This window comes from Solenopsis invicta, chromosome 12 (genome assembly GCF_016802725.1).
Source record: "Solenopsis invicta isolate M01_SB chromosome 12, UNIL_Sinv_3.0, whole genome shotgun sequence".
NCBI classification, from domain to species: Eukaryota; Metazoa; Arthropoda; class Insecta; order Hymenoptera; family Formicidae; genus Solenopsis; species Solenopsis invicta.
In genome coordinates, this window is record NC_052675.1 from 17151057 (window position 1) to 17164955 (window position 13899).

A 13899-nucleotide genomic window follows, 5' to 3' on the forward strand; every position below is an offset into this window, starting at 1 on the left:
TCATATATATAACTTAATATGCTATTCTATCGACGCGAAAAAGAAGCGCTATGACTTATTTACCCTGTGTGTTCAGAACTTACTTAAACCTAATCTAGTCAGTTAATCATTATCATTGGTTATAAGGCACACGTTGGACATTTACAGCCTACAATAATCTGTATAAATATCCGAATTATCCCTTTTTGCACATAGCCCCAGGGATGCCAGATGCTGCGCGAGATCATCTTGAATCGACTGTGGTTTCAAATTTATACTTAACAGCCAACAGTTATCTTTGGTTTGGATGATTGAACAAGCGAATTCTAATCACTTTTATAAAGATTCCGCTAATTGATTCTTTATGTGTTTGCGTCACATATCGCATCTCCAGAATGTTGCAACACATTGAGAGAAATATTTGGTGAGATTAAACGTTTAATTAAATAAAGATCAAATAAATTTTGTAATTACTGGTACCAAGAATTTAGTAACATTTAACGAACCATTTGGTTATACATAGTTGTATAAAAATTGTTTGGTTAAGGCTATAGATTGTTTAGTCAAAAAAACTACATATTTAATAATTATAACTATGAAATTTATTTGATCGCTATTCAACTAAACGTTTGATTTATCTCAGCAAATATTTCTCTCAGCGCAACCCGAATGGCATGTTACGCGAGTAAAGAAAGTCATTAATAAAATCGTAATAAATATTCCAGTCTTCGATGTATGAATTTATAAACGGAGAGTCAGTTACCGAGAAAGAGACTCGTGGCGACTCACGCGGAGACTCGTAAAGAACCTAGAGATATAATTTCTAAGAAATAGTTTCGCCGCGCACGTGTCTCAAGTTCTACAATTTCTAAAGAAAAGATAATTTTTTTATGCGTATTTTTTCATTTCTTTCTTCGGATAAAAATATCACATTTTGTGATTTAAGTGCGATCTCGATCTCAGAAGCTTAAATTCTCTCGATCTAAATTACACTTTCAGAGGCCTAACGTTACGTTCTCGCGTACTGAAGATTCGATTTCCGGGGACAGTGTCACATGCTCGCGTGCATCGCCGGATACGTCGAGCCATAAGGATGCGCTCGCAGCCTCAGGGCGCTCAGACCGTTGACGGCGGTTCCATCGAGGGTGCCGTGGTGAATGTCGGCCTGATGATGATGGTACGGCGGTAAGCCCACGTTCGCCAGACCGCCGTTCGTGGCGAAGCCGTGGCAGCCGGCGGTCGCAGCAGTTTGCACCGCGTAATGCTGCGGCGTCGTTCGCCAATAGTCGCCGTAGGAGTACTGCGCCGTCACCTGGGTGGTAGCAACTGCGCCCTGTGACGATTCCGCATTGCTCTCTACCGAGTGCTGCGGAGGGTGCGACACCCTGATAGGACGCAGCGGTAGCGCGGCCTCCATCTCCCTGCCTGCGGAGACGCCCCGGCTCATCGCCGAGCTCCGCTCGTTCCGCCGGAACTTCGCCCGCCTGTTCTGAAACCACACCTGCACAGAAGAGATGACATGCTTTTGCTGACGGTACTTTTGTCTTTGTTGTTTTGCTGATTCTTTAAGGATGTTTTGGCTATACAATACGAACTAAAAATTATTGAAACTTAAAAACCGAAGGATTCTTCAGGTTTAATCTTTTTTTCCAAATCAACAACGAAAAGACTTAGTCGCGAATGCTGGAATTTATGCTGAAACTAGCTTAAATGAAAAATTTGATTTATAATGTCTTTTGCAGCAAAAATTATTATATTTTGCTGCAGTTAAATAAATAATTTTTAAAGTAACTAAAGTAACGAGTAAGTGGATCTAAATAAATTTTTGCATAAATATTTAAAATTTTATTATAGTATATGTAAAAATTTTGATTTAATTGCTATTGCTACTTCTCCATCAAATTTCCAAATGAGCATAATAAAATATTAGTGCATAAACATATAAATTATTATTGTCTTAGTGTATAAATGTATTATTAATGTATTAATATGTAAATAATATAATATTAGTATAAATGTATAAAACATGATTTTATAAGAGTAAACAAAAAATTAAATAATTTTTAAAGCAATAAGTGAATTGTGCTCAAATTTTACATAGATATTCAAACATAATACTAAAGTATTCTATGAAATATCTATATTTTTGGTAATGTTTTGAGATATATTTTTAAGGATAAAATTCTTTGAGATTTTGATAGGAACGGAAAATAATAAAATAAAGTCTTCAAATAAAAACAGAATGATCGCGTTTTAATGCGCAACTAAAATAATAAATAATAAAAGAAAAAATTAGAATGTCTGCTATTTGTAAGAATAAATCTTAGCAAAGATTAAAAATTTATAAATAAATAAAGATTAGAATATTGCGATTTTATTTCTACTAAAAATCAAGATATTTGTGCGACGATTACAAAAATAATTTTTGAAATCATAAGATTGGAGTAGTATTAGTAGTGATTACCGAAAATGTGTCCGATGCACGTTACTGCATTTAAGTAAATTTATAATAAATTTAACTGACACAAAGGATTAACTTTTTAAACTAAAAATCATGCGTGCACGTTTCGGCATCTCTTTGGAACGGTAGTTTACTCCTTTCTTAATTTTAGTCACTTAACGTGTACGTATATTTATTAATTTAGATTCACTGATTAGCGCTCCATTGAGTTCCTTCCGATCTCTCAAAAGAGAGTACGCCTGTCTCTCAAATGAATTCTACGAATTGAAGAGTAGAGTATAACTCAAATAAATCCGACTCAAAGGGGCACGCCGCCTTTTAGGAATATCTTCGACGAAAATCTAATGGATCCGACATGTCCGACTATCACAAATGCTCCTCGTCCGACATCAGTCGAGGAAGACCATAGCCGCAAGACAAATAAATTCGATTTGAAGCACATCACGCGTCTCTCCGTCAAAGAATCACTTCTTCCAAGGAAAAACCTTCGCTATTGACGCTCTTCGCCTCGCGTCACTCCGAAAATCTCGCGTCTCCGACCTCCGGGTCCCGGAGCGGCGAGGGAACGGAGGAACGGAAGGACGAAACGGCGCGGCGCGCCGACCGAAGACGGGACAGCGTGACGGCTCCTGGCAGGCGTACCGACGACGACGCAGACAGACGCGTGTACGCGGCATGGACCGCTGGCGACGGCGACGGCGACGCGAACACGTGCTCGACGCACGACGCCGGAGCGCGCAGATGCTGGAGCGCGCGTCGCCGTCCGGCTAATCATAGCTCTCTGTCTTTCTCTCTCTTCCCCCTTACTCTCTCTCTCTCTCTCTTTCTCTCTTTCTCTCTTTGCTCTGACAACCTGTCTCCTCCGATTTTCTGCCTAGCTGTCCGCGACCTCCACCTTCCGCCGCCTCTTCCTCCTCCTTCTCCTCCTTTTCCTTCATCTTTCTTTTCCTCGTGCTACCGACGACGCATTGCGTTCGGTATACAAGAGCCTAACACATGTGCACGTCGTGATACTTTCTCGGACAGCTAGTCTTCTCGGTTACCGAGTGGAAGACAGCTTCAAAGAGCGGTCCGCTCGTTCTGTAGGTCGGTCGGTTGCTCGGTTGGTTGGCTAGCCGGTTGGAGCATCTCGAGACGGCGGTTTATCGTTCCGCTACGTTCCATCATCCTCGTGCAGGGTAAAACGACATCGAACGTCATTAGGAATGTTGCCCCGTCGGTGTATCCGAATTCGACCTCCTCTCTTTCTTTTTATCTAATACTATTTGGATTTCAGTTCAATTGTACGTTCCTCAATAATTTAAGCTTGTTTCACTTTTTCGCTTTTATTATATATTTAGGTTTATAAGTCAGCAAATGAATGAGAATGGCATAAATGTAGATATTTATTAATCCTAACTGTGCACCAAGAGAAATTGTCAATGCACTAAATATTTGTCGGACGATTTGAAAGAAACGATTCTCTAATTGTTCCCTAATTATTATCTAGCAATCAACCAATAATGTTTTCATTATTTGTATGTACCATAAATATAATAGAAATGTAATTTAGTAGGATCAATCCACAAGCAATGCAAGTCATGCAAGATTATTTATTATACGATTCATTTTCTGCATTGTTAGAAATATAAAAATAAAATGGGACAAAAAAGTCATATTTTTTTATTAGATCTTAAATATATATTAAATAAACAAATAAATATAAAGACAAAAAAATAATTATTTTTTTACAAATTTCTGAGCAGTTTTTCGGTATACCTGATATATGTCGAAAATTTATAATTGAATTTATTGAAAGAAAAATTCATTTTTACACCTGTCCCGATCTACTGTATTGGGGCAACAGATCGATTGCATTACCTGCACTCTGGCTTCCGACAAAGACACCCTAGTTGCCAGTTCTTCACGAACATAGGCGTCTGGATAATGCGTCTTCTCAAAGACCCTCTCTAACGCGGCCAACTGTTGCGCCGAGAAGGTTGTCCTGCTTCTCCTGGGTCTCCTGTTTCCAGTAGCAGAAGAGGTCTCGCTGCAATCTGTGGATCGTGTAATCAGCAATTATCGGTGACACCTCGCTCTCCACACTCAGCTTCCAAAATAATCATAAATTTGTTTTCAATTTTTTTCTTAATTCAGCGGCGTATTTTTTTATTAGACATTTTTAAATATTTCTACTCTCTTTAATATGATATTTACTATATTAAATTTCTGTTGATATATGGAAAGAATGGTTTTGCTGAGGTACCTAAAAATTTATCTAGATGCGAATCTGAAAATAATTTTGTTAGGCCATCAAAATAATTATGTTGGATCATTCAAACTAGTTGGTGGAATGTCAACTTTTTGCAACATTGCTCATCATGCTTAAATATCCGTCATAGTTATTTTAATAATTATTTTGATCCAACAATATTATTTTCATTTTGTATCCAACTAAATTTTTACATACTTCACCGAAATTGTTCTTTCTACACACACACACACACACATACTGAGAAAAAATTTGACTAAATTTTGCAAATTAATTGAATTTATTCAGTTCAAGTATTTATTTAAGTTAAACCTTAAACACGTAAGTGGGTCTGAGACCCCATATGAAGTTTTGAACGCTTGCTATGTGAAGACGGAATGAGATAGGAAGTTCGGACCAAGACGTAAAAAAAGTTTGAAATCTCCTCTTTCGATTGATATGGTTGATCAACTTTTTTGGTCAACTAGAATTCGAACGGCACGGCAGCAAAGTTTTGTTAGGGTCAATGCGACCCATATAGGGTGTAAATGAAACTTTTTTTGTGAGTATTTTACATAAAAAAGCTGGACAAAATACGTTCGAACAGGTCGTTTTGCGAATGTTACTCGCATATACTTTGTTTAAAGTTGAAATACTATAAAATGCTGTAGAAAAGGGAGTTTTTCCGAAATATATCATGAAACATCAATTTTCAATTTTAGACACGATTTAATCAAAAATACCTCATATTTGCCTTGTTACATAAGTACATTTTTTAATAGAAATGACAATGATATAATTTTTTTTTGAAAGTATGAATCTTTAGCTTTAACACATCGTTCAATAAGTCCCGAGACTAACCCAGAGATAACGCTAGTAGTACCAAGCTGGCCACGTTTCCCTAGAATGCGAACCTTCACATGAAACGTGTACAAATTTCACGTCGATCGGACCACAAACAGCTGAGTTATTGAGGTTAGAGCAAAGTCACTTTGTAATTTGTAAACGGCTTCCAATGGCCTACCCGAACGTTCCGCATCGTTTGTGTCCGTACGACCACGTTTAAACTCAGCATACCAACGACAAATCGTTGATTTAGATGGAATTTACCCATTAAAAAACAATGCTTTATCAACACGCGAAATTAAATTTTTTTCCATTTTTCAAACAAATTACAAAGTGACTTTGCTCTAACCTCAATAACTCAGCTGTTTGTGGTCCGATCGACGTGAAATTTGTACACGTTTCATGTGAAGGTTCGCATTCTAGGGAAACGTGGCCAGCTTGGTACTACTAGCGTTATCTCTGGGTTAGTCTCGGGACTTATTGAACGATGTGTTAAAACGTCGTATTATAAAGTTCTTCAAAATTTTTTGTTGCAAAGATATGATTTTTTTTTTAAAAGTAGATTTTTAGATGCCCAAAAATACCTCATATTCTCCATGTTACATAATTATACTTTTTAAAAGGAATGACTTTGCCAAATTTTATTTTGAAAGTGTGACTCTTTAGCTTTAAAACGCCGTATTTGAAAGTCCTTAAATGTTTTTTTTTGCGAAGATATGATTTTTTGAAGGAAAAGTGGATTCTTGACCAATTCCTCATTTTTGCTTAATGGTTTTTCTTTTATAACTTCACAATAAATTATTTTTCGCCAATGCCGATTGTGCAGCCACACTCCTGAGATTTCGAACTTTTGTTTAAAAAAAAAAAAAAAAAATCGTAGAAAAATATTGATTGTAATCAAAGATATAGCTTCTCAAAGTTGAAAAAGTCTCCCAGACCCAAAAATGTGTTTCCGTATTTTACAGGATCGGTGTGTTTAAGGGTTAAATACATAAATACTTGAATTGAAAAAATGTAATCAAGTTTTTTTTCTCATTATATTGAATGATTGAATAACTGACCTTATTTTCCGAGACAGGTTTCTCACTTTTCGCTACAATTACATTCAATGAAAGGTATCGGAACCTGTCGTTTTTATTGGCATAATAGAAATATCGCGAAATGAATGTCAATTCTATTCAGAAATCACATGTGTATTTTCGCGCGCGTAAAAACATTGTTGCGTGAGAAGAATGCGAAATTATTTTTCTCGGTGGTCTCTATCGCACAGCGAAACGCGCGCGGTTTCGAAGATGCCGCTTGCGATACCGACGGACGGCCTGTACCAAAAAAAGAAAAAAGAGAAAAAAAAGGAACGTACGCGCGGGTCGAGTAACAGCCGCGGCCATTCTTTGAATGACTCCACTATACTTGGGCATTCATCAAAGCGGCATAATGCGAGCAGCATGACTGGAAATGCGCGATTTCGATGAAATCAAGTGCGTCGTGAGCCGCGGATTAAATGCAAAGGGACGCGATTAAATCATTCGCAATGGACGCTGCGTTCTCATGGCAGTGATGCGTTGCATTTTCCACATTTCATAAAATTCCATTCAAATTCATTGTAAGTGTAACATACGTGCAACTTCATAAAATTCTAATTATAATGAAATTGTCCAGTTACAAAGTGATGAAACGCAGTACCGTCTTCGAATAATTCGTGATGGAAAAATACAAGTGAGAGAGAAGAATAACTCGCGGTTTCTCGTTCGTAATTTTTCTTACTATCTTATATCTTTCTTATTAAGTATTTTTCTTATTAATATCAAAAAGGCTTCCATAAAAGTCATTCCAATCATTAATTATGGGGGCGTTTAATTTATAGTAATTAATCAGATAATATAACGTACCATTTTACTTGACATAAAATAATACTTTCATATTCCTTACCCAAGGAGTGCGTCGGCGTGGACAGCAGGCGTGAGACCGTGAAATCCTGCGGTGTGTGCGAATTCGTGAGTTGCGACACTATTACGCCGTTGTTCGCGCTTTGTTCCGCGTCCGTCGCGGATAACATTTTTTTTCTCCCGCGCTCTCTTCCGGCGCACTTTCCCTTACGTCGGCATGACGATCAATACGATTTCATTGCCAAGTTCTCCGCTTTTCTCGCGGGGTCTTCAATTTTTTAACACACCCTTCGCTTCCCGCGTATTTATATCGTCGGCCGCGTCGACGCGAGCATCGTCTCAATTTCGCGAGATAGTATCTCTCACCTGCGAGGAAAAATGAGTTCGTGAAATGCGTGGAGTACATTTGCATAATTATATATTGAAATGAACGATGTAAAGTACATATTTATTATTGTTATTTTATTATTAATAACAAATTGCACTGTGTGTGTGTGTGTGTTGCACCGTTGAAATGCGATGTAATCCGTCCCGAAACGTAGTCGCGACCGGACTCGCAGTTTAATTTCACGCGACATGATTATTCAGCCGAGATCTCAAAATATCAGCCAGAAACTTAATATTAGCGAGGCTCGGAATTGTAGTGGAAATTCAAAATGCGCGAGAGAAGATTATCTGGACGAGCCAATTCGCGAGTGCGTGCGAGATGTGTGCGAGATGAAATCGAGATGTGTGTCGAGACGCACGTTTGTATTGTTCTATTTTGAATGATATTCAAGTAAAACGCTAGGTTTACAGTGTAAATATTGTGAGAGGCGCGAAATTGTGTGTCCACGTGCCTGGCGTCTAGCACGATATCAAACGAATTTTCGACAGAGGTATAATAATAAAACTAAAGAGCGGATCTCTCGCGGCATTGCGAGGGACCTTTTTAAGTCTACGTGAGTCCGAAAAGGCTGTAATATTTTTCTATATGATGACTTTCAAATTTCTATTATCCCATTCTCTTATCCTATCAATTTTATTCATTAAGCATGTTTGCATTTATTTTATATAAAATAAGGAAAGAAAAAGAAGAAAAAGAAATATTACAATTGTGTTAATTAATTTCTTATAATTAATTTAACTTTTGTAATAAATTCTTTTTGTAGAAATGCTAATAATGTGAAGCTTGCTTCCTTCCAAATATATTTTTCTGCACGCATTAAATACAAATTAATAATATTAACTTATTAATGTATTAATAATAATAACGTATTAATTTATGTTAAGCTCCCGTGATATAAGTGTTTGATTGTATCTTAAAAAAATCAGTACGATATAATAATTTTTCCTCCTTTTTTTCTCTCCTTTATTTCTGACGAGCTAATATGCAGCATTTATCCTTTTCCAGCCGAGGGGTTATATAAAATGTAATATTGAAATTATAGCGATCGGCGTTATGAATTATAGTCGCATTTTATTGTAACATTATTCGCGGAATGGCTTGATTGTGCGGCACGTATTTTTGTCACACGTTAATGTTAAATCGAGTAATGCTATTTATCTCACGTTGACCCTGAACGCAATCTTCGTATCGGGCGATTAAAATTTGGAATTGGGTGTCCGCATTTAGCACTAAGTGTGGCGCTAAATAGAGATGTAACATTAGAATCTAGGTCTATTCATGATTTGAACGAGTTAGAAATTCAGCAGAAGAGAATTGATAATAATTTAATGCAGACCAATCCAATTCAATAAAATTAATTTAATTTATTGAAATCACTTTTTTTTAATAATTTAATAAAATGAATGTAAACCCTTCTCTAATGAAGTAAATTATAATTTCTCTTCAACTGTAATTAATTGCTTTAGATTAAAATTTTGACAAATGCATATACAAACGTTGAGTCAGTAATGAATTGAATTATTCTTTGGTGAAGGGTAAAAGATTTCATCAATTTATATAACATATACGCGATCGTTAAAGGATGAATATTTACGATAGTGTGGGATGTACGGGATGGGACCGGCACGTTTATGCGTAATTTGTCTCGGGAAATGTTAATTAAAGCATTTTCGAGCTCGAGCGTGACGGTGCAATTAGGGCCACGTGCCAGCAGTTGCAAAGTGTTCGCAGACCGTTCGAAGCTCGTTCATACTTCACAACCGTATATAAATAATTCACTCTTAGTATATTCGTCTTGCAAAATTTAACCGACTACAGACGCAAATACCGTAGGCGAAGTTCAATAATTTAATATCGTTCTCACGATGAAATATGTTCTTGGCAGTTTAAGCACACTTTCTATGTAAAAATAACTGAAAAACTGTGTGTAACGGATACCGGAAAGTTGCGAGTAAACAAACGTGAGTATATTTCAAGAGAACGAATTTTTATTTAATTATTATCTAAAATAAAACCAGAGTAAATATAATGAAGAAAAATTGACTTTTATCGACAGTTTTCTACTTTAAAAAATCTAACGAGAGAAGTGGTTAATAATTAATAATTTCCAGATTAAAAAAATTAATCGCAATTAGTTGCAGCAGCAAAAACCCGTGGTAACTAAATTCTGGCTATAAACAACTGAAATTTAATTATCTCGTACAGATTCTTGCTGCTGTAACTTATCTTTTTTTCCATGCTTCTTTCTAAAAGAAATATGCAATTTATATAAGAATTCAATGTGTAGTAAACAATAGAAAAAAATAAAAATGCTCCAACGTTACAGTTAATAAATTATACTTTTATGTACATATACATTTTTATTTTTTATTTGGTATTTATTATAAATTGTTGTTAATTAATTGTAACCGATGATTCTAAAACTATCTCTAAAATCTCAACCGCAAGAGTACGGCAATATAAATTGAATTATCTGCTTGTAAATTATCCTTGTCACATATGCATATTTTATTGCACTTATCGCGGTAATTCTGCAAAGTACACATGTTAATACACGTCCGTCGGTTAATTTCCGATTCGTCACGTGCATCCTACTGTATATCCAAGTGAAATTTGTCTGATTTTCTCGCTGTCGGAAAATATGCTAATTTTGATATATACGAGCGTAATCAGGCAGCTAAAATTCGCGCACGCGTTCCGATTCAATTACGATTCGTTGCGGGTTTCTGGTCGTCGTCGGGCACGCATCCCAGATCCCGAAATTTTTCGCCGCTTGAATAATAATTAGAGCGGTGATTTTTCTGGCTGAAAAAGTTTTTCTCGCTATTCCGATTATTATTAGAACATAGATCTTTAATCTTTGAACTTTTTCCAAATTGATAAATTTTATGATTGTCTTTTTATTTTTTTGCCATTTATATTGTTGATCAAATAATTAGAAATGTTGTTTATATTAATTAATACATATATACATATATAATAATAAGACGATCATAGAACTTTATCAATAACATATAAATATACGAGTATGTTAAATATATATACTAGTATATTATTATATTTAAATATTTTATTTCATTAAAAAATTAAAAATTAAATGTATGTATGTGTGCAACTTGATTTTTCTCGAGCAACAAACGACTTTTGAAAAATCTCGTGACATACTTGAATTTTGTGTTAGGCCACCAATGGCCTAGCTGAGGCGATTCTTATCGAGTGTCGATTAAACTTGTTAACCCTTAAACTGCGGTACCCGCCAATTGGCATTTTATCGCGCGACGACGATCACGATTTGACCTCAGCTTTGATCACCGGTTACGGATTCAGTTATTCTAGATGTTTTTTTTTTTTCTTTTCAGTCACCAATTTTCATGTCTGTAAAATATTGACGTAATTGAGCGAGTAAATTGATAAGAATTGAAACAACTTTTTTACCTAAAGATGAAAGCCGCACTCCTGCGCATTTTGTAAATACTGTTGTAATTAATATCAAATTGCAGTGTATTTACAGAAATTCGCAAGTTTAATAATTAGAAATTAATCCTCCTTTTTCGCTGTTGCGCAACATCACGAGGCTCCCGAATCCCGAAGCTCTATACGATACATCTGAAGTTTCAAAGATTGACGTTTTTCGATCAATGTAAATTTACTCTCGCAATTTCCGCCGGGGTTCGGCCCCGTTCGTTAATATCTTACGCCTCCCAACTTCGATCATAAAGTTTTCTGACATACCTAAAGTACACGCCGACTACCCCACTTTCGCTCACGCTCTCTCACCAACTTCCGTTGGACCAACTTTTATCTCATAAAGCGAACTTGCGCGAAAGTTCCCTATTCACTTCCGAGCATACACCGATCGATACACGTCCGTCAGAGATCCCAATTCGCGTTAGGCACGACGTGACTGCGGAGCCCGCAGCAATTTCCGCTAACGTCGAAGCTGCAGCGGCGCGGCGCGCGGCGGCGTTATTACAACGTGGGGTCGTCTGATCGCGAGATCGCGCTCGAAAACGAAGGCGTCATTTTGCTCTCGGGCAGCGAGATGCCAACTGACTTGGCCGAGTTAAGACGTACTTAAAGGTCCTCATCGGCTCTCCACCACCGTCTCTGTCTTCCTCTCTCGTTCTCTCGCGTTCTCCGCTCCGAGATCTTCTCCCGGCTCGCGCTGTGTCGCCCGTCGTCGACGAGCGGAGGGAAATAGAGCGTTTTAAAAGTAGGTGGAGATTTCCGTCGCAAGCTCCACCTTCATTAGAAGCTCATTGGTTTCTAAATGGCCACCGGCGGCTTTTAGAGGCGGAAGGACGTATGTGCACGCGCTTTTATTAAGATGCGCCGCAACGCACAGAGCGCGGTGAGGCAATCGATTTATTTTTGTCGATGTCACTCTAATGCAATATGTTCTCGGCAGGTTCGTATGACGATTGGATAGAGTGCAAAAGATCCTTAAAAAAAAAAAAAAAATTAGGAAACGTCATTCTTGCACATATGTACATTTAAGAATGTTTGGCTATATAATACGAACTAAAAGTTATCGAGATTGAAAAATTGAAGGCTTCTCTACGTTTATCCTTTTTTTCCTAATCGACAAAAAATTTTGATCGCGACCGTCCGAATTTTGGTACCGAAACTAAATGAATTTTTGCACGAATATTAGTGTTTTATTAAATATGTAAAAATTTTGATTTAATCGGTAGTGCTACTTTTCCATCAAGTTTCCAAATAAATGCTGCAAAATCCGATGTTACATGAGATTCAAGAGTTAACAAAAAATTAAATAACTTTTAAACCAATAAGTGAATTGAACTGAAATTTTACACAGATACTCAAACATAATACTAGAATATTCTATGAAATTTTTCTATTTTTGGTGATATTTTGAAATATAACCCATACCCACATACATCCTTAAATCTTTCAGAATTAAATCTAATAATATTTAGAATAATAATTACTTATGTAAGAGTTAATACTTTTATACGATTTCGATTAAACTCTAAGATCTAAAGTTTGTCATGCAAATTCGGTATTTCAAAAAGTCAATTATTGCTCAACGGAAATTTGGCAAAAGAAAATAATAAAAGAACGAATAAATCGTTTGTCGCATTGTGTTCTTGTTAACGTGTTAACGAAACATTGGCATGTCAGCGCTGACGTCTGGGCGCCGGCGTCCCTGTGGCTTCGGCTTTCAAGGATATGTTCCAGCAACAATTTTTATAAACCAGAACACAGATCTTCTTCATCAACTTCCTCCTCCTCATCCTTCTCCTCGCACCGGCGGCTGGTATCTCGTTACACAGGGGTGTCGTGTATCCTTCACAATGTTCGATATACAGGGTCGAGCCATTCAGAACGCTCCGGAAAGAATAAACGCTGAGTAGAGGATCTTGTTATCCATTTTTCTTACTAGTTTCTGTCCCCAACCTAACATTTTGACAAAGGATATTCCAATTAAAAATAATTAACGGCTTTCTATATTTTGACCAAAAATGTTATTTATCACTGTATGTCGCTTTGTATCTTTAAATAGATTTTTTTTAACACTAGAACGAGAAAAATTCTACATATTAGGCACTCTTTCTTAACTTAAAAATTTTTTTATTTAAAATTTTACTTTGATCCCCTCGCTGTCATAACATTTGCTTATTTGCACGCCTCCAAATAATTGTAATTTATTATTGAGATACTGATGTTAGATAGGAAGGGGAGTAGTTAATTTTTTTGAAAATCTCTTAGCCTCTTTCCATAGTGAAACTACATTAAAAACCCAGTTTTTTTACGACTTTGTTTAGCAGGTCAATAAAATATCTCGTGATTCTTTTGTGAAAAAAGACTGGATGGGAAAACGACTTATACAAGTATCAGAGTCGCGAGAGAAAATGTGTGCCCTTCGGGGGAAAAAAATGAAACCCACCCTTGGATTGCAAACTGGATAAAGGTCGTTTCTGATCCCTTATAATCCATCGTTACAGTTCAGATATTATTTACCCCATCGACTATCTTTTTCTTTCTCTCTTTTATCCGGTTTTCAATACGAGATCGATATCGAATATCAAATAGTACGAGCCCTGAGAAATTTTATTCCCTCTTCCAGATGATTAATACGACAACT

The 13899-nt window shown here is 36.6% G+C and overlaps 1 protein-coding gene and 1 long non-coding RNA gene across 7 annotated transcripts in view; one reads left to right on the forward strand and one right to left on the reverse strand.

The window, feature by feature from the left end:
- Positions 1 to 194: 194 nt before the first annotated feature.
- Positions 195 to 13899, reverse strand: part of LOC105195972 (paired mesoderm homeobox protein 1) — a 71262-nt gene continuing 57557 nt past the window's right edge. For 2 of the 6 annotated variants that reach the window (XM_011161648.3, XM_011161647.3), the window contains 3 exons: positions 7446 to 7768; positions 4301 to 4476; positions 195 to 1480 (listed from right to left, as the gene is read on the reverse strand). In XM_011161648.3, coding sequence (XP_011159950.1) covers positions 1031 to 1480; positions 4301 to 4476; positions 7446 to 7572 — 753 coding nt within the window. In that variant the 5' untranslated portion in view covers positions 7573 to 7768 and the 3' untranslated portion in view covers positions 195 to 1030. The other 4 variants (XM_011161650.3, XM_011161646.3, XM_011161651.3 and 1 more) reach the window with 4 other exon arrangements.
- Positions 1376 to 4091, forward strand: LOC120359115. The gene is made up of 2 exons (XR_005575936.1): positions 1376 to 1513; positions 2625 to 4091. It is a non-coding gene; the product is annotated as an uncharacterized LOC120359115 (long non-coding RNA).